The 22,484-nt window shown below is 35.6% G+C and overlaps 1 protein-coding gene across 15 annotated transcripts in view; it reads left to right on the top strand.

Moving 5' to 3' along the window:
• Positions 1-13,933, top strand: part of LOC105053526 (carbon catabolite repressor protein 4 homolog 4) — a 38,505-nt gene extending 24,572 nt beyond the window's left edge. For 14 of the 15 annotated variants that reach the window (XM_073245513.1, XM_073245512.1, XM_073245509.1 and 11 more), the window contains 6 exons: positions 638-707; positions 2,010-2,131; positions 4,134-4,267; positions 4,975-5,125; positions 7,285-7,432; positions 12,822-13,933. In XM_073245513.1, the coding sequence (XP_073101614.1) occupies positions 638-707; positions 2,010-2,131; positions 4,134-4,267; positions 4,975-5,125; positions 7,285-7,432; positions 12,822-13,199 (1,003 nt within the window). In that variant the 3' untranslated portion in view covers positions 13,200-13,933. Of the gene's footprint in view, positions 1-637; positions 708-2,009; positions 2,132-4,133; positions 4,268-4,974; positions 5,126-7,284; positions 7,433-8,015; positions 8,079-12,821 lie in introns of all 15 variants that reach the window. The other variant, XM_073245525.1, reaches the window with a different exon arrangement.
• Positions 13,934-22,484: the final 8,551 nt, after the last annotated feature.

The raw sequence follows: 22,484 nt of genomic DNA on the forward strand, positions 1-22,484 counted from the left end.
AGTAAATTTTATGACTATAGAATCAAAGATATTACTAAATCGATGATAAATCAAGTTAATAGCATGTTAATATGATTGTATATTTCTCTTAAAAATTAATTAATGCTATATAAAATTAAATAGGGTTATAGGTAAAATCAGATATTCGAATATGGATCGGAAATTGCTTATCCATATCATATCCAATTTTTTTTTTGATAGGCATAGATACGGATATTAGTCGGATGCTCAAATTTCTGTCAATATCGGATAGATTTGGATATGAAAATGGATCCGGACAGATATTATTTGATCCACTTTCATCTCTAAGTGCCATAGAGTGTTGTTCGGTGTTTGGTAACATGTTGTATCCGATTATAAAGGAGCATCAATGCTAAAATTCCAGAACACTTATTGGTCTTAGGATGTTCTACAGAGTTCATTAGATAAATGATCTTGTACCCAATTGATATCGTGTGTTCCCTTCAACACTTCTTGAGTAAGAAACTTCCTAACTCATGCATGTGTTTGATACCTATTCACTACTACTATTCACTACTTGCCATATATCATTATTTAACATGCTTATATGCATTGGTATTTTATAATTTTAACATGTTTATGTGTATTGACATTTGCCTACTATTTGGTGTCACAGGTGGAAAGCTCGTTCACAAGCTATTTTGATGGAATTTAAGAACCTTAGTGCTGACTTCCTCTGCATACAGGTGCAAATTCAACTAGAGGTTTACATATATTTGCTTTTCAAAAACCTAGAATGGGAGCTTATGAATTTGTTGGTTTTGTGCTTATGACTTAACCATGTAGATGCTTTTCTTATTTATCTTCTAATCCTATCTGTGCCATAGATCATAGCAACCATTTTAATAATCTACTCTGCTGGAATGATTCCATTAAAGTATTAAAATATGTTGCATTTGGAAGCAGCCCTCCATTTCATCTAAAGTTTGTAAGTTATGCAACTTGAGGCCTGTAATATTTCTGCGTATGATTCGAACATCTGCATTTTCTGGGAAAGGAGCAAATAATGGAGGACATTTTAGCCATTTCTGGGTGTGCAGATCAGATTAATTCAATTACTCAACCATTTACAATTGCCAACTGCTTGTAAATGCATATGTGGAGTTGATGCTCCATTTCTTTCAAGTTCATTTAATCTTCCTAATGCTTAGAGACATAGTATGTTAACTCATATAATGTTATGGGTGGTTGTTTTGATGGTACTTGTGCAGTTCGTTCCAGTTTCAGGATTAGTGTTTTTCGAATGGCACCATCTAGTTTTATGTGGGACTTTGGCTGTTTTGCTCAGGCCCTACCATTTAGGCAGTCCTTATATGTGGACTAGCCACCTGGTGGTCCCTAAGCAATCTATATTTTTTAGTTTATTTTGAAACACCAGTTTTTTTTACTTATGTATAACCATAACTATAACCATCAAGCCTTGCCCCAACTCCCTAGGGTTGGGTTCATGAATCCTCACTCGCAATGAGTTCCCATTTAGCAATGACTTTGGTGTTATTTGAGTTTTGTCATAGCCTTTTTTTCACAAATACTATGTTTGTTATCTAGGTATTTCCCCTATATTCAGTTCTTCCTACATTATTCAACAATTAATAAAGTTTTTTCCTTTTTGTATTCTCCTCAGTTTTCTTTGCATATGCTCATACTAGCTCAGTCGATTCTCCATCACTTAGTTCTTGATTTGTGCAACTCCTACAACATGCTATGTTACAATTATGTCAAACTAAGTTGCAAATCTTTTCTCCAATTTATAAGGCAATCATTGTCCTGCTGGTGTGTTGAAATGGATCTGATGTTGAAAATGGTATAAAATTGAAGTTCACTTCCCACCCTTAATATGCAATAGTTTCATCCTCCCATGTGATGGTTACTAGCTTGAGGCCTTGTCTTGTCTTCTTTTATCTGGATTTTGCTCCTAAACTATTCCTTAAAGAGGGGTTTGCTTCCTTCCTTTTCCTGCTTATAGGAAATTTTATTTACCATTTCAGGAGTTAGATGAATATAACAGCTTTTACAAAAGCAACATGGAGAGCCTTGGATATTCAAGTCTTTACATTCAAAGAACTGGGCAAAAAAGAGATGGGTGTGGGATTTTTTACAGGTCTAGCAGGTATAAGAACTGTATCTTTCTATAGTGCAATATAGTGTAGCAAATCTACTCTTGTATATCTTTGAGATACCAAAGGTAATGTCTAAAAAGACAATTTCTCCACAGGTCTACATCATCTACAGTGTTCTTTAATGTGCTAGTGTTTAACTTCATTTCTTTTGAACATCTCTGGGTTATGTATCTGTAATTTTAAACATTGCTACTTTGGTTCCCCCTACTTCTGTTTGGCAGGTCTTTATGTCCGAGTAACAGCAATTTTTTTTTAAGTTTGTGCTTCAAATCATTCATTGAAGATAAAAAATGGATCATGTGAACTTGGAATTTTTTGAGACCTAAAATCACATGTTTTTTTGGTATGTGAAATAGGGATTCTTAAGATGGATCTAGAGTCATTTCTTTTTTCCTGATATAACCAGATATAGGAGGTTAACTGGGAGTTGACTGCAAAATATTTGAGGATTTTGATTTAATGACTGATCTTATTATTCACAAAAACTCAATGCAGTAGGAAGATTTTGTCACTGATTTTTTTGCATGGCTTATTGCTTGCATCAAAGAGTCAAAAACTTGGAAGGTTATTACCCTAGAAGCAGAGGTTGACACCTTTCTCATTTTATAAAATTTGGATTGAATCACTAATTATTCTTCATATATTCTTCCAACTATTTGAGGTACTAATATCAACATCTTTGGGAGTTATTGTAGGATTCTTACTCCTCTACATGAAACTTCTTTTTTTTCAAGTATTCTTACAAATCAAATAACAAATATTTTGATACCTTGTTTTTTCTTTCACCATCTTATAGATTACTATGACTTTTGAAAAAACGCACCATGAGTGTTAATTTGAGATGTATGTGATATTTATGAGGAGTATATATGGATTTACAGTGTGACATTCTTTTTTAAATGTTTAACAATGTCATGTTACTTAATCTTATATTGAGTGGCTAGACAGTTGTTGCCCTACTAGTGTGCAACACACTACATTAAAGCAAGATATATTTTTTGGATTATAAGAAATGAGACTTGGGACTAAACTCGGAATTTAAGAAATTTGAGAAAGCTTTGCATTTCAAAGAAACTGAAAAATTCTTCATAGAATTTAAGCATTGTGATTATATATATCTTTCTAATCAAGATTTGCTGCACTGATTTTGGGGAATGTACTGATCGGCAACCGGTCAGTATAGTACGATATGTACCCTAATTGAGCTCAGGTGTTTTGGAACCAGGAGGGTAGAGAGTGAGTAGGGGGAGAAGGAGAAGGAGAGGGGAGAGGGGAGAGAGGGAGAAGAGGTTTTGTCTTGATCTGATTCAGTATGTCCCAAAGATCCCGATTTGGGACAGTTTGGCAGTCCTTTCTAATTCTTGAAGCCAGTTATGTTCTCAAGGATTGCAGAGGTTTCTTCTTAGTCTTCTTTTGAGAAGTATAAATATTAATTACTAGAATTTGGCGTGTGCATTTGCACATGATATTTAGGTATGGATTTTTTAATCAGATCACTATCATGAAATATCATAGAGGATGGCATTTTCAAAGGGAATTTGCTTAGAAGACATTTTTAAAGGACGGTGCTTTTTTGGTAGACACACCCTTTGTGGCAGTGCCTTTTGGACAATATATATGTCTGAGAGGGAGAAGGAAACTGGAGGAATATGGCTTATATAATGCAAGTGCTCTTATCAATTCCCAGGTTGCTCCAAAGACAAACTTGGAAAGTAGGAAGAGGGGTATGGCTCCCTAATGGTTTTGCTGTTTCAGGAGTCAATAGCAATTTGAATTAACTAATAGTATACGTATCTTACTATTTTTCCTGTTAATTTCTTATTTCATATATTCATGATCCAACTGGTTGGAATAGCTTACAAGCTGATGTGCAAAACTGCTATTTTGTCAAATGATTCAAGGGCATTTCCTTTATTTATTTATTAAGTTCAACCATAGAATTTACTTCTTCTTAATGAACATTTTGTTCAACTTCTTGCCAATTTTTTGCAGTGCGGAATTGATCCTAATGGAAGAAATACATTACAATGATCTTGTGAACGGTATTGATTATGAGAATGTTCCAACTGAAATTGAAAGCAATAACACACTTGATGTTGATAGAAGAGAGGAAGCATCTGGAAAAGGTATGCAATTCCTTTATATGAAGTATGGTTTCTTTTTTTTTGTTATACTTTGTGTGTGTCAGCAACAGTTGTACCAGTGCACCTTGAGCTCTTTATCCTATAGGGTGCAGTTATAATACATATAGGGTGTAAACAGAGGGCTTGCCAGGTTTAATAATCAATTTGTGGAATGATAATATAATATAACGCCTAAGATTCCTATGAACAAAAATTTTACATTGAAGATCTTTTGCCTATGCATTAAATCCTTCCAAATTAATGATCATGGTAGTATCTAAGGGTGTTGATTTATGGAGGCCTTGATGCATAGGAAAGAAGGCAGCATTTTACACCTTGTAGATTTGCATCCACTGATATGTATTTTATTTTGCAACTCTGATCATTGAATTTGGCAGTGGACATAACTGCATTCTATGTGTATTATAGCCACATAAATGCACAGAGACACTAATTTGGAAACATGTATGCTTCCTCTGATTTAATAGGCCCTGTGTTCTTTGTCAACCTTTCAAGGATCCCTTGTAATTTGGCATTTTCATATTTTGGCCGTTTATGCTAGTGTAATGAATTTGACTACCTTGATCTATTATCAGTAGCTGTCATTGAAATAACCATAATATCTTGCTTCAAATTTCTAATCTCCTGACATTTAGTCATATCATTTTGGTATCAAGTTATTAATATTCTTGGATATAAGCTCCTTGCAGATTCTACAAAAGCGAACAGTCATGGTGATCAAGGAGATCCTAATGATCCATGTGTCAGATTGAAACGTGATTGTGTTGGCTTATTGATGGCTTTTAAGCTTAGAGATCCTTCTAATCATTTGATTGTTGTGGCAAATACACACATTTACTGGTAAATGAGATCATTATCAATCTTTGCAGTTTTCATGGCCAACAAAGACATTATGATCCACCTAATTCTCAATTTCTTATGAAATTTTCAAGTTGTCTCAATCTATTGCTCTGTTTTGACTTGTTATTGAGCTATTCTTTTAATGGATAATTTTTGGACGCGACGGCACTAGTAGTTTTTTTTTTTCCTTTTTTAATTATGCCCCTTTTTTAAAAGGATTTTTTACGTACATACCTTCCGGGATGTTAGAATTTGTATAAATATCCTCTTAAAATTGATATTTACATGTATAGCCTCGTGAAACACTTGTTTTGCATGTATGCCCTTTTTTTTCTTTTCTTTTTTTTTTTGCATATTTATGCATATCATTAATGCCGTTAAGAAATTAGCAGTTTAAAATTAAAATGACCGAAACATCCTTAATGAGTAGACATACAAAAAAAAATATTTATAAGTAAACATGCAAATAGCAACTTTGCGAGGGTATTCATATAATTTAATATATTTAGGAGGGTATACACGTAAAAAAAAAGCTATTTTTATCTATTTCAACTTGTTTTAACATTCAAATTAGTCTAGCATTTGCTCATCAATATTTTTGTATGAAAATATTTCTCAGGAATAGATCCATTTGACAATTAGATAACAAAAAGGTTTTGTTATTAGGGAGAAGGGAAGTTCTAGTGAGACCTGTTAATTGAAGTAAGCAGATAATTTCATAATTCTAATTACTTTTTAATTTAAATAGATATGATTTTGACTAAGGTTCTCAGTTTTGGTATCAGTGGCCGTTCCGGTTGGCCGGCGGTATAGTTTGGTATGGTTTCGTATCGGATCGAAGCAGCGCGAACCAATAGAGGAGAAAAAGAGAGGAAGAGAAAGAAAGAGGAAGAGAGGGAGAGAGGTCCGTCGAAGAGGCCGTCAGAGGGCCTTAGGCTGGCCGTTGTGGCCGTCGGACGGCATAAATACCGCCTGCGACTCTATGGCGTGAACAGGAGCGATCGTTCCTATTTCACAGGCTTTTTTAAAAAAGTCCAATAACAGTGAAGCGGGCAATGGGTTTGCCGGCTTCACTGTTTCTAAATTTTTTAAAAAAAATTGAAATAGTGAAGCCGGCAAATGGATTGCCAACTTCACTATTTTTAAATTTTTTTAAAAAAATTCTAAAATAGTGAAGCCGGCAAATCAAGTGCCTGCTTCATTGTTAGTCTTTCTTTTTAAAAATCTGAGAGGTGGTCGCTCCTGTTCCGCAACCGCGACTTCGTCCGCACCGCTTCCGCCATTTGATGGCCACAGCGGCTTTCAGAGACCTCCGACAGCCCCTCTGCCATCCCATCCTCCTGTCTCCGACAGCCTCCCCCTTTGTCTCTCTCTCTTTCTCGCTCGTTGCGACAGCTCTATTGGGCGAATCGAGCTTCCACCGGCCTCCGATAGTGACAGAGGGCCACCACCGGCTTCCAGCGGCCTCTCCCTCTCCTCTCTCTCTTCCTTTGTTTCCTTCTTTTTCTTCTCCGGCACCGGCATGTGTCGTTTTTTCTGTCGGAACCGTCTCGATTCTCCGTCGGTCCAGTTCGGCATGCCCCGAATCGGCTGGTTCGGGATGGTTCTGAAGACCATGATTTTGACTAATGGCATCAACTGAACTATTTTGTCAAAGGTATTCATGCAAAAACAACATTTTGTAAGGGTATGCATGCAAATATCAATTTTGGAAGGGTCCTCATGCAAAACCAATATTTAGGTGGGCATTCATATAAAAAATCTAAAGATTTCTTTGCATATATATCCTCTTAAATATATAAAATTACATGAATACTCGCAAAATTGCCATTTTCATGTATATCCTTATAAATGTTTCTTTTTGTAGGTGTACCCATTAAGGGTATTTCAGTCATTTCAATTTTAAATCGCTAATTTCTTAACGGTGTTTGATGGTATGCGTACATGTGCAAAGAAAAAGGAAATAAAAAGTATACATGCAAAATAAGTATTTTATGAGGGTATATGTAAATATCAATTTTGGAAGGATATTTATACAAATTTTAATGTTTAGGAGGGTATGTATGCAAAAAATCCTTTTTGAACATTCTAATTTATATTGTGCTTATGAGTTTCTTTGCTGGATATTTAATTATTAACTTGAAGTCCTGGTGCTGTAGGGATCCAAATTGGGCTGATGTAAAGCTTGCGCAAGTAAAATATCTTCGAAGACGAGTTTCACAATTCAAAGAAATTGTTTCAAACAAATTTTGCTCTACACCTTCCGTTATTATAGCTGGTGATTTCAATTCTACTCCTGGAGATGAGGTTAGTTTTCATTTTACCTTCTATCCTCTCTCTATGTGTGCATAGCTTCCTATTGATGTCACATGTTCATACTTCATACCTTGTCCAAAAGTTTTCCTCTTAAGGAAAGTAGGAGGGTCTAAGCCCATCCAAATTTATTGAGAAATAAGAGAAAGAAACTAGTACAAATTACAGGGTTACAAACATTAGAGCCAGAGAGAAAACCCTGGTACCCAGGTTTGAGTATGAACATGGAATAAACAAGGCAAAACTTCCAAGGGTTTTCCTAATACCCAGGTTTGGCCATGAGAGATAGATCTTGTCAATCTCTTATTGAATTGAGAATTCATGGTTACCTCTTTTTTTTTAAGCTCATTCCATAGATCCTTGGGAATTCATATGTCAAAGCCCCATATTTTGTGCAAACATCCTTCCGTAATCTCATGTCTTTAGGATCCCCAATATCAAATCTGTCTATTCCACAAAGCTATTAATGTTTTCATGATGTCTTTCCAAATATGGGAAATTGGTATGCCTCATCTTTCTTTAAGTGGTTTCAAATTCACATTCCTATGATAATTCCAAGCTACCTTTCTCTTCATAGGTTTATATCATATCTCAGACACCATCCCCACTTTGCAAGGAGAGCAAGATTCATGTTTGACAGGTTTCTAATTCCGTGCTCCCTTTCTTTCCTTGCATATTGTTGTCCAATTTGCCAATAGGAAAATCCTTTTGCATTTATAGCTTCCTTCCAGAAGAAGCCTATCCTCATGCTGCCGTTCCCTGACCCAAAAGCATGAGCCAAGTGCGTGGCAGATGGCCGCACATCTGTAGGATTTAATCTCTACAGGATATACCTTTTTCATACAAAATATTAATTCAAAATCTAGATAGTGGTACTATTACAACAACAATAATTCTAGAATAATAAATTTAAAATGATTGTCCTGACAATCTTATGAAATAAAGTAAAAACATGTAGTTGTCTTCTATTCGTTAACTTAAGAAAAGTACATATACACTAAAGTAATCCTAGTTTCCTTCTCTCAGTCCATAGTCCCCATCCAATATACTTTTCACCATTTGAAAAATATTAAAAGACTTGAGTGAGCTAAAGCTCAGTAAGTCACCTTCTTTAGTTGGATCGAGTATTATTATGCATAAAATATCAATTTTCATCATATAAGCTTTTCAATTAAACATAAAAGCATTTTGATAAATACTTGACACAAAATATGTTTATCAGTTATTAGTACAAATTTTGAAATATTTAATGCATCTAGCAACATAAATTTTCAAAATATCTAATGCATTTGATCAAGAAATAAATTTCCAAATTAAGGTATATAAACTATCAGTTATATCTTAGCATTTGCAACTATGGCCACGATCTGTCTGTGACAAGATTTGAAAAAGACTAGCTACTGAATATAAAACATTTTGTCCATAAGGTTATGCTAGCAATTGGTCTTAATTGGCTAGGCTCGAAAAAGGAACTAGTGCTGGTTCATATGGCCACAATTCACCCCGTGACAAGGTAGAGAGACCAGCTCCTGAGTATAGAATTTGCTATCTATTTGCATGTGCTAGTGATCAATCCCAATTCGTTAGGCTTGAAAGGAACTAGCTCTACTGGCAATTAGCCCCGACTGGCTAGGCATGGAAGAAACTAATATTTAAATATATGGCCAATGATTAGTCTTAGTGGCTAGATCTGAATCATAGTTAGCTAAAGAGTATTCAATAAATCCATGTCGAAATTGGTTTTGTCAGATATATAGTGAGCATAATTCTTTCAAATCGGTATTAAAATGGGATTTAAATTTTGTTTCAATTACTATCATTATGCAAAGCAATCGTCATACTTATGATCATGCTCAAATATCCGTACAGTTTCAAAAACAAGTTTTAACATTTCTTTCAAATACTATCATGCAAATCATTCGTCATGCTCATGGTCATGCTCTAGTAACATATTTCATGCTTGATCTTGTAGTTTTTTATTATTCTTCTATGTCGAGCATGTAGAATATTTAATTAAATATAAATATGCATAAACAATTTTCATAAATTTTAATTTCAAATATTTAGTATGCTTTCCAAAAAAAAGATATATAATAGAGCAAAATAATTTTAAATCAGTGTGTATGGCATGCATGATAAAATCATTAAAGATTGAGATAGTTATAGATCAACTTAGGAAATACTGAGAATATCTTCAACTAAGTTATATGCGACATGGTATAAATGATTAGATTTCCTCTAAAACAAATATAGATATTATTTTATAATCTTGGAAATCTCTAGGTTTGAGGGCCCCACCTGGATCACATGTCAAAGTCCTAGATCAGAGGTTACTTCCAGGTCCACCAAATATAGCCAAGATTTGGATGCTCATCTCCGATTTTATAACTAACCTTTAGGATACCAACTCTCTTGATCTAAGATGAGTTCGCAATGACCTCAAATGTGGGGTTAGGACTTCTCATGCGTGACTTACAATGTAGCGTAGGCGGAGGATCCACCCCACTAGCATCACAACACTTGAGGAAGAGAGAGAGAGAGAGAGATAAAGAGATGGAGAAAGAGAAGAAGGGAGAGAAATGAGAGAGCCAGAGGCAGGGAATGGGGTTTCCATGGGAAGAAATGGAGAGGGAGAGGAAGGGGAGGAGAGAGGAAAGGGAGCGGCGGCTCACCATTGATGGCCTTGGTTCCTGACAACGCAGTGGGGGGCATCGATGAAAAAGGGATGGCCCTTTCCTGACCATCATATGGCAGTGCAAGAGATAGAGAAGGGAGGAAGAAGAAGAGGGAGAGGACTTATCGGCTAGGGCTCTGGCAGCTAAGATGGCAGTAGAGAGATAAGTTCTGGTGTCAAGCGAAGCGATGATCTCGGTCACAAGGTGAAACAGGGAAGAGGAGAGATGCTAGAAGAGTGGAGGGAGGGCAAATGGGTGAAATAGGGAAGGATGGTGGTGACAGAAGCAGTGGCCTCCACGAGGTGGTTTAGAGGAAGGTGGTGGCCTCCTTGGTAGCTGGTTGAGAGGGAAGTTGTTTGGGGAGGATGGGGGTTGATCGATTTAAATGGAAGGGTGAAGCTGTGGCTTCCCCTCTTTTGGCTAACTGATAGCCGGCTGATGAGTCCTGAGGGGGACTATCGGTAGGCATTGCAATTTTCAATTGGTGCTACAATCTCCGGCAGGCATTACAAAATGGGGAGGTAGGGGGCTATTGTATGTTTTTAAATGAAATAAAGGACACCCCCGATATTTTTTTCCTGTATTTGGATTGCAATCGGCAAACCATCTACCAAACATCCCTGGTTGAAGTTGACGAACTCTATGCTGACCTTTCTTTGGTAAATCGGCAAACAATTGGCCGAATTTGGGCTGGTGAACTCATTAATCCCCTTGTGGACTTTGGTTCGGCTGTGCTAGAGTGGGTCCAGTTGGACTGGCTCTCACATATATTGTCTATCTTTTTTACAACCCACTTTTATAGTAGGAAGATGGGCATATTATAAGTAGGCAGAGAAGAAATTACCGAAATGATGCATAGTCAATCTTCCACCAAAGAAGAGAGATCTGCTATTCCACATTTCTAATCTCCTGTCAAATTTTTTGATGAGAATTCTCCATTCTGCTTTGTTTAATTTCCTGTCGACCAAGGGTAAAACGAGGTAAGTGATGGGAGATTTACAACTTGGGAGCAAAGAATTTGAGCTGTTGCTTGCAAATGGTCCCTACTAAGAATCACAACACTTTTTGATTGGTTGATGGCCAGGCCTTTATTTATCAAGAAACAAATTGTAATAGATTATAATTATTTGGTCAAAAAATAGAGGAACGAGGATATTTGAGAAATTGAGGGCCTGTTTGGGAAATCCCATACGATTGGGCTGGATATTCTGTTGGATTCATGGAGTTTGTAATCTATTTGAGCAGGGTCTATATCAACCCAATACACCCACAGCTCAAATCCTGTGGCAGGAAAAAAGACCTCCATGGGTCTCTTTGCTTTCCTACAAAGCAACAAGCTCATATATAGGATTTAGGCTAAAACTAGGATGGGCCTTTAGAAAAATACAGGCTAGGCAGCCAACAAGCCTGATTCCTGGGGGAAATCTAACCAATCCTGCTGGATTTTCCAAATAGGTTATGATAATTAGTCATAAGAAAACTTTTGCCCTACCAAGGGCTTGATCTCAGGGCATTAGTGTGCTTGTAACAATGGAATAGTTGCAACATAAGATTGTACTGTTGACCTCAGATGATTCAGAATTAAATTTTATCATATGGCATTAATATAGTCAATGTTTTGATGATTAATGTTCTAGCCCCCAGGCATGGCTTATTTATTGCACATGCTTGGTCATTAGGTTGTATTGTTGACTGCAGATGGTTTTTTGTATAGTTTTCCAAAATTTGACGATGGACAAAAACATTTCCAAGAAATATCCGACTGTGTAGTTCCTTATTTCATTCATGGTAAGAGTTAACCATTCTAGTCATTGGTGGATAGACTTGTGTATTTCTTGGGCCGGGCTAGATCAAAGTTCGATATGAACACAAAAATGGTGAATCTGAGCCTAACTGGATCTGGCCTGGGGCCAGAAATTTGTAACCCAAGCCCAATACAGGGAGAGAAAGAGAGGGTCGGGGCTTGATCTGAGGTGTCCTAGACAACTTCGTCTTAGCTCTGACTTGATGCAGGTTTGGCTTGGCCCGATCCAAGCAGCTCTGGTAGCATGGCTGGGGGGTGCGAGAGGCGGAAAGGAAGGATCAAAGAGAGTGAGTGGTGACTTGTTGAGTCTCTTCGGCGCTAGGAGTGCTAGAGAGAGAGGAAGAGGGAGGGATCCAGGGGTAGGTGTGGGAGCAACTCAGAGCCTGTTGTCTAGTAGGGGGGTGTTAGTATGGGAGGTGGCAGCTAGAGAGGAGGATAGAGAATAAGAGGGGCTCTAGATTAGTGTTAAGTCTTCTAATTCTTTAAATATATTAGCGTTAGTCTTCTTATTCTTTAAATATATTATATAAAACAATTATATTATATTGAAAATTGTGCTCGAGCATGGCCCAATTTTGTTTCAGGTCTTGAAATCTAGGTCTTGCTTGACTCTTCGAGCTGAAAACATTTGCCTAAGATTGTCAGTACATGGGCCAGGTTGGACCATTTTTGCACAGATCTATTTGTGAAGCATACAGTCTGGTTCAACTGCACAAGTAGTTCTAGTTGTTCTTTACCATATACTTTCATTAGGTAAATACTCTTATAATTCTGTAGGTGCTTTCCTTTTTTTCTCTCACATGATATTGTGAACCAATATGTATTGTTTAATATGCCTTTGGGTTTAAAATTTCTAATTTTATCATCACCTTTTGCACATCTAATAATTTTGTTTTTTATCCAGGTCTACCAATACCTTGTATCGGCAAATTCTGATTCGGAAGCACCAGCAATCCAATTATGCAGTCTCTATGCAACAAATGGAGGAGAACCGCCATTCACAAACTGCACTCCTGATTTCACTGGAACACTTGATTACATATTCTTGTCAGATCCTGGCTACCTGAAACCAGTTAGTTTACTTGAAGTTCCAGGGCCACAATCAGCTGATATTATTGGGGGGCTACCTAACCACTATCACCCCAGTGACCATTTACCAATTGGTGCTGATTTTGTGGTTCTTGGATCTTCAAACTCTTTGATAATTCCCGAACTGCAGGATGTTGAAGACAGACTTTCTAAGTTTGAAATTGGGGAACAGATGAAAGTCCAAAATAATTGATAACATGCTCCTTAAAATAAGTTTTATTTCATCATTCATGCAAGTGAAAAAAATTACTTTCCATAATGGATGCCATCAACTCATCTTGATTGGGGTGAGTCACATTGGTGGAATTCTTTGGCAAAAGCCAGAACCATTTGTGGACACAATCTCGTGGGACAGATTCTCTTTCACAATGGCATTATCCTTTGGGGGGCTGAGGTTTTTCTTGAAAATATGATATTTTAAGGAAGCTTGAGAATATGCTTAAAATAGCTATTTTATTCTTTGTTGTTTCTGTTAGTCTCTCTTTTGGGCAGGAGCAGTGGATGGACTGGCTATATGCCTGTTTAGATGAAAGATTTTAAGAGCAATGGGCATCCAATACCATGTTGCCTTATTAATGCCAACCTCTTCTAACTGCAAATATGTGCATCTCTGGATTATGAATGAATGCCTGAAGGCCCGGGATTAAGAAAGCTCATCATGCAGTGGATATATTAAGTACTACAGAAGGCAATGGTGCAACTTAGCCGAGTGGTACACTCTCCTGGGTCTAGCTAAGTTGCCATTTGGTGACAAAGTTTTGCCTTTTTTCTTTCCTTTAATTCTTTTGTGTGACTGGGCATGCAAAGATGATGTTAATGCATGTGAAAGATTTGCTTTTGGAGGTCTCTCAGAACCCCCTTTATCTTGAATGTGACATCATACAAAGACTTACAGACTGTTTTTATGAGATATATATGTTTCTGGCATTTACTGGATTTAGACTAAATTTTACACAAGCATAATTCATAAATGGATGCAAATACATGTTAAAGATAGAAGTTTTTGAACTATGATATGAAGTACAGGCTAGTAACGTGATTAGTGGGTCAACATCCGTTGGTTAATTCTGTCCCCAAGTTCATCCTATTACATTGATTTCTATTGTACTAAGCTTGGTTTAAAGTTAAACTGTGTCCAACTTGAGTCTCATCTAGATCAACCCTTTTATTAAACCTGTTATGGATATTGAGTTCCATTACTTATTCAATAAATAAGTTATATTTGGCTTCAAGTCTTAAACTTGCGTACTAAATGAAGAAAGAGATCAAAATATTTGTCTCATACAAATACTAACTTGACACAATTCAGTAAATCACTGACCCCCGCAGAATGTTGGTTTCTATTTATTTAAACAGTGTGAATCATGCATATGGATTAGATTTTGAATTGGATGGTCTATGATTGATTTTGGATGTTAACCATCTTTTTTTTCTGCCGAGCTGGCCATTGTAGCAAAGCATTTGCAAAATAACATGCGGCACAGCTATGTTATTTTTCAGTATGAGTGCTTTTGGTTGGGTATGTGAGATTATGAGATAATCTGATGTTTTTTTAAATTATTTATCTAAAAAAATGATTGTAGGAAAAAGAATTTTATTATGTTTTGTTGGTAGAAAAAATATTTGAGAAAATGACATTAGAAAAAAATTAATACCTTTAGTTGAAGGTAATCTTATATAGAAATATTGTTAAATTTTTAAAAATATTTTTAAACAAACAACTCAGGTAATAATACTCAGATAATATCCTTAAATTTATTGGCTATTTATGGCCTATTTATGGGCAATATTGGATATTTATTGGTCGTTTATTTTTGTTCCAAATATGGTAGCGATTTATTTTCCCATTACTTTCAGCCAAACCAGCCAACCAACCCCTTTGTGACACAGGGTGGCATTTTGGGAGGCCTGAAGGCCCTGAACCCCTTTCTAGCTACAATGGTTAGAATAAATAGTGGAATGGTTATGGTGCGAAATTTTTTGTACACCGTCTGCGGTGTAGAAAATCTGATGTGAGGTGCATCGTATCACCTAATTGATCCACATAGTATTTTCGTGGCATGGTACAAAGGATATAACTTCGATGAAGAAAAAAAAAAAAAAATCTGATATACTATAATTTTATAAGCTTTGGAATGCGTTAATATGGTGTATAGATACGGTGGTTAAGATAAATAGTGAAAAGGCAACAATATATACATATGTATGGAAAAAAGGCTGATGTATCGTGATTTTGTAAGGATTGGACTGTCCTCACATAGTTTGCAAAATAAAGAATGTTTTGGGTGCTATTTATGTAGAAAAGGATCGTCACATAATTTAATGGAGAACAAAGGTGCATTGAATTGGGCTATTTGGACCATGCCACATCGTTTTCTCGATTGTGATATCTGCAGGCACTGACCATGCCATATGATGCTCGTCCAGTGGCCGGTCCACATCCACCATTTCTTGGCCGTGAGTGTGCCACGTGGTTGATCCACGTCTCTCATCCATATTGCCAATTTCCTCTTGCTTGTAGAAGGGAAAAGATGAAAAAAAAAAAAAAAATGGTACGTTGGGAAATTCTGTGTGCGCCACATGTGAGCAGAAAATTCAACGTTTACATGATTGATCTATATAGTCATTATTTTTTAATATATATTTAATATTTATAATTTTATATTTTTATTTAAAAATTTTATATGATGAAAATATTTTTATCTTTTAAAAATATTATAATATTTTATGATATATTATGATTTTCTACATGCAGAATGTCATAATATGATCTAAAAATTATGACATTCTATGGTATATTATGATATCCTGCGTCAAATTATGATTTCCAGCATGTCATAGGAAGTCGTAATATGATCCAGGATGTCATGATATAGATGTGATATTTTTGCCCAACCATTTTCTAACACGTATTTAATATCTATAGTTTTACTTTTTTATTTGAAAATTTTGAATGACGCAAATATTGCTGCTCTTTGAAAAAAAATTATGATCCATATTATGATATCCTATATCAAAATCATGATTTTCTGTACGTAGGATGTCATAATATAGATATAAGATATCTTAATTTTTTTTCAAAAAATATAATATTTTTATTATTTAAAATTTTTAACAAAAAAATAAAATTATAAATATTAAATGCATGTTAGAAAATGATGATTATGTAAATTAATCCTATAAAGTGATGCGTTTTACATCAGATTTTTTATACCGTCCGTGATGCATAAAAATTTTTTGAGACGTTAGTTGATGGAATGGAGCAGAGGTGCCCCTTTCTTATAACGATAGAGGAATAGGTTAAACCGTATTTAAACGAAAGAAGGAAATCCCATACCTAACTAGCCGGTTCCGTTGATCTTCTTTGATCAGAGGAGAATGAAACTTCTACTCTTGGGGGGAAGATTCTCAGAATGGAGGAGACTGGGTGGTCATTTCTCAATTTTTTTCAAATCAAGTTCAGATTATTTAAATGGTGCTTTGAACAGTGGGAAGATAAAAGAATTGGGAGATCGTCCGAGGAAGTTGGGTTTAGCTTGAGGGGTGGGAAAATAGCAGACTATCTCTGAATCAAGGAACATAGCAGAAACTATTGAAAAGATAAAAATAATCACTATTATTTTTATTTTTTTTTTTTTTTTTTCCAATTCTTCATTAGCATTTTATTTTTGGGAGGTTATTGCCCAGGAGGGTGCAACCTTCCAATCATTTTTTTACATCACATATGAGGGTTGCAATCTGGATCTCAAGTGCCTTCCACATCCCATGAAATGCATCAGAGTACTTTACTAATGTAAATAATTTTTTTTTTATCAAAATGATATGCTTTTGAACTTATTTATCAAATCGGTACAAAAAATAAAAATATTATTTGAAATTATATTTTTTATCTAAAAAAATATCATTCTAAATAGCGCTTTCTGCCCCCAGCTTACCCTCCGTAGTCTATGCGGAACCAAAAAAAATTTGAAACTGCTATTTTGAATGGTGCTTTTAGGTCTGTTTTGGCTAAAACTCAGCATGCCACGCCTCAACTAAGTTTTTAACTAATTTTTGACTTCAAAAAAATCTAAAATTTCCTCCAAATGGTCTGAAATCTTTTCTAATATTCTTAGGAACAGGATGATGAGAGGTGGAGGAAATATGGCAAGTTTTAGAGATATTTAGAGATGCTTGATGAATATACGGTAAAATAATCACAAAAACTTGATACATAATTTTTTCGTTGGAGTATGTATGTCCTCTCAATTGGCACTTTAACATGATATATTTCTCCCATACATTAGAGAAGTGGAGCTAACTTATGTAAGCTTGTTGCTTGCTATTTTAAGGGATGTAATTGAATTATTCGACATATTATTATTATTTATATTTTGATTTATATGGCCTTTTTAGCGTGGTATGTCCAAAAATTTCATAGCATCCTAACACTTGAAATTAACAAGTAAAATATCTAAACTAATCTCTAATAGAAATAATAATTAATAATATAAGATAGAATAAAAATATCAAATCTACAAAAAGAAATCCCATAGTACTATATGTCTAAAAAATACTAAGTACCACAAAGACATCGTGGTGCTCGTGGTCGCTTAGACCTTATCAGGAAGGTCCTCAACAATTGCTCCAGCTCTTATGTCACCTGTGATGGCCTCTTCCCTATATCAATGGATGTCTCGTGGTCATATATATGAGGAATAATATGTGCTGTCGGAGCATCTACGAGCTGAGTGACCCCCTCAACCCCTCATTTGGATCTAAGAATGGGCCTGTAACAAAATAGTCATACCGATAGGGGACTGAAATAGTTTTCAACTGCTCAGACCATTCAGATGAAGACTCATGATGCCAATGGGATTCGTTGCTGCCATCTGAGCATGTAGGAAGATGAAGACTGGCATCTATAGATCATAAGGTGGTGGCATATATGGAGCATACGATGATAACATCTGCGAAATATATAGTGATGGCATATCTGGAACATATGGTGATGGTGTATTTCTCATATCTGGTGCATCAGATGCTCTATGCCAAGGCATAGTAATATACTCATAGCCAATTGTCATCAACATCCCTAAATATGATTTCTCCATCTCCCATAGTATCTGGATCCGCTCATCTTCATCAGTCATAGACAGAGCACGATAAGTGTCCACATAAGATCCGAAAAATATTCAGTCTATATAGCAAAAATAAAATTAGCAATATATTATAGAATATAAAATAAAGATATAACAGAATTATATAAAATATTTTGCATTAGAGATGGGCTTATCACCATCTGTATCGTCTCTCCCTATCCATAGTATCCGAGCTTTAAATAATTTGACTTTTCTACCATTGAATGGGTAATCTGTCGATACCACTCTATATACTCTCGATTGTATGGAATGCCTCCAAGAATTGGCTCACCAGAAACAATAAAATATCAGCGATCGTGCCATCTGTCGATATAGGTGGCATGTGTAATATCTCAAATAGTGTTGGACCTGCCTCGTCGGTGTATACCATGAAGAGCAAGTCCTGTGTCGTACATTGTGGTATCGACTGACGTAGGCCAAATTGCTTAAGTACACGATTTGAAAAATGCCACTCCACGATATCAAAGCAAATAAGAGGCACTTGTGCCATCCAAATATCCTATCCATCAGTACACATGTGGCAAACATGCCAAACATCTGGTATGCAAGGCTCCCAGATGAACTAATAAAAAAATAAATATATCTCTATTAATAATTATAAGTTGAATATTATTTCAAAAATTTTTAAAATTATAATCATAAATGTGAAATAAGTTGCCATCTTTTAGTATTATCTAAGCAGTCTAACTGATCTTTATAAGCACATACGATATGGACGGACACATCCTTCACACGAAACAGAACATTCCATCTATAGATATTGTTATTATAATTTAACCATAACCAATTATAAAAGTAAAAATATAATACTTATAATATAAATTTTTTTACCTAAATCTCCACAATGCATCTAAGACGAATGGCATATCATGTCCACCCCTGTCGGTCTCATCTCTAAAAACTATCATCTCTCTGGATGAAAAATAAGAAACCTCTTCGATGCCCATATATGAAAATATCCAAAGATAAATCATGTAACTAAATTATATATTACAAGAATATTGAATATTAGTGATGGTATTGATGACGAAAAAAATTCTGTTGCTAATAATACCTTTTAGCCACCATAAAACGACCAAAAATCTTACCGTCGTTAATACTATTAGCGACGATAATTTAATTATTAGTGATGGTAAAAGTCATTGGTAAAAGTGTTTAAATTTTTTCATAATATTTAAGCATAAAATAATTATTAGCGATGATGAATTGGGGTTATTAGCGATGGAAATCTTCCATCGCTCATAACTTTTTTAAAAATAATGAATAATAATTTGAAAAAATAATTTTTTTTAATAAAATTATTAGCGATGGAATTAGCGACAGTGATACTTTTTCATCGCTAATAATCCAGAAAATGATTTGAGTTCAATTCAAACTAATTCGAATCCGATTCGAACCCAATTCGAAATCCTGTCAAATCTAATTTAATTAGGTTTTGAATCTAAATCTACTTAGATTATAAAATTTAATTAGCTTCAAATTAAATCAAAATTAATTAAATTAAATCTGATTTAAATTAATTAGAAGAAAATAATTTTCAGTGTGGGTTCAATTCGAATCTAATTTGAATCCTATTCGAATCCAATTAAAATTCTGTCAAACCAAATTTAATTAGACTTTGAATCCAGTCCTAATTAGATTGTAAAATTTAATTACTCTCAAATTAAGTCATTCTTAATTAAGTTTGATCTGATTTAAATTAATTAGAAGAAAATAATTTTCATTTTGGGTTCAATTCAAATCCAATTCAAACCTAATTCAAATTCAATTCAAATTCTGTCAAACCTAATTCAATTAGGCTTTGAATCCCAGTCCTACTTGCATTATAAAGTCTAATTAATCTCAAATTAAGTCAAACCTACTTAAATTAAATCTAATTTAAATCAATTAAGAGAAAATAATTTTCAATTTGGGTTCAATTCGAATCCGATTCGAATCCAATTCAAAATCCTGTCAATCCTAATTCAATTAGACTTTGAATCTAAGTCCTACTTAAATTATAAAATATAATTATTTTTAAATTAAGTAAATCTTAATTAAATTTAATTGATTTAAATCAATCAAGAGAAAATAGTTTTCAATTTAGGTTCAATTCGAATCCAATTCAAACCTGATTCGAATTCAATTCGAAAATCTGTCAAATCTAATTCAATTAGACTTTGAATCTAAATCTTAATTTGATTATAAAATTTAATTATCCTTCAATTAAGTTAAGCTTAATTAAATTTAATCTGATTTAAATCAATTAAGAAAAATAATTTTCAATTTGGGTTCAATTCAAATCTAATTCAAATATATTCGAATCCAATTTGAAATCTTGTCAAATCTAATTCAATTAGACTTTGAATCTAAGTCCTACTTGAAATATTAAAATCTAATTAGTCTCAAATTAAATCAAGTCTAATTAAATTAAATCTAGTTTAAATCAACTAGGACTTGATCCATAAATTAATTAAGCCCAAAAATTTAAGAAAACTCAATAATAATTTTTAACCACCCAAAAAATGATCAAGAAGAAAAAAAATTAATATTATAATTTAATATTAAAAAAATTTAATAATATTATAGACGACATTAGTGACGGAATAATATGCCGTAGCAAATAATTTTGAAAAAATATTATTTAAAAAATTTAAAAAAAATTTAATATTAAAATTTAATATTTTAAAAAAATTAATAGTATTAACGACGGTGGATGGATATTATCGATGAAAAATACCGCCGCTAATATCCTAGCACATAAAATGGAGTTGTAATGACCGTATTATCGATGGCCATCATTGCCGTCGATAATAGTCCGGCTAAACAACACCTCCAGTCCATCGGAGGAAAAAAATTTTGCACTCGTTCTCCTCCTTTCCGCGAATCCCATTTCGTTCTCCTCCTTTCCACTCTTTCCCACCTCATCAATGCCTCCTCCTAACCAAGCGGCGACCCTCCTCCTCAATGCATCCTTCTTGGCATTCCTCGCTCCCCACACATCCTTCTTTTTGGTGTCCCGATCTCACCGTGCCTCCTATGCTGTGGCTTTAAGCCTGCCGTCTTGGCCCACCTCACCCGTGGTGACTCTGATCTCGTTGATGCCTCCTATGCCGCAGCCCCAAGCCAACCGATTTGGTTGCGGCCGCCCTGACCCCATCGGTGCCTCTTATGTTGTGGCCCCGAGTCCGCCACCCTGGTCCCGCCTTGTTTGCAGCCACCATGACCCCGTCGGTGCCTCCTATGCTGTGGCCTTGAGCCAGCTGCCCCGACTCCACCCCCGTCTACGGCTGCCCCGACCCCACCGACGTCTCCTACGTTGCGGTCCTGTGCCCATCGCTCGGCCCGCCTCGCTCGCGTTCGCCCCGACCCCATCGACACCTCCTACGCCATAGCCCTGAGCCAACTGCTTGGCCCCACCTCACCTACGGCCGCCTTGACCCTACCGGTCAGACCCTGCGGCCCCTGCTCCGTCGGTCTCCTCGTGGCCCCATCCCTCCCAGCCTAACCGCGCGGCTCCTGCCCCACCGCCCCTAGCCCGCAGCCCCTACCCTGCGGCCCCTACCCTACGGCCCCATCCCCGCACCAGCACACCTACTATTATGAATATTAGCGACGGCATTAGCGATGGCTAGTATTGTCTTATGGTTAAAGGTGCAGAGAAATTTGCAATTCCTTATTTTCCAATGGCTATGTTCCTATAGTTGCCTTCTTATTTTTTCTGATGATGATCCAAACTAAATAGATTTTGAAGGAACTGGCCTCTTTTTCTTCTTCCCATATGATGTCTTAAAGCTAATGGATGTGATGGGTTTTAGTTGCTATATTCTTATGGTTGCCTTCTTATTTTCCTTGATGATGAGCCAAACTAAATGGATATTGAAAGGACTTATCTCTTTTTCTTTTATCCATATGATGTCTTAAAGCTGATGGATGCCAATAGATTTTGCTCGTTATATTCTTATGGTTGTCTTCTTATTTTTCTTGATGATGATTCAAACTTAATTAATGAATATTGAAGGGAATGGTTCTACAGATTGCTATGGGCTCTTTTTCTTATTCCTATATGATGTCTAAAATCTGATGGGTACCGATGGATTTTACTTGCCATTTTCGAGGACAACAAAAGATTTTACGCAATGAGAACTGATCTCTTCTTTTGCATGTTCGGAGTCCTACATCTTTTTTTCTCCCTTTGGGAGGTCATTAGCCCTGGAGCAGCAACTTGCTGGTACATTATGGACTGAAACTTGCCTTCCCTTAAACACCCCCTATAAATAGTAATTTTTTTGAAATCCTACAAGTCTAGAAAGTCATGGACTGGGGCTTCACTTGCTTAAATATCTATTTATTTTTAC

The sequence above is a fragment of the Elaeis guineensis genome, chromosome 11 (genome assembly GCF_000442705.2).
Source record: "Elaeis guineensis isolate ETL-2024a chromosome 11, EG11, whole genome shotgun sequence".
Classification (NCBI taxonomy): domain Eukaryota; kingdom Viridiplantae; phylum Streptophyta; class Magnoliopsida; order Arecales; family Arecaceae; genus Elaeis; species Elaeis guineensis.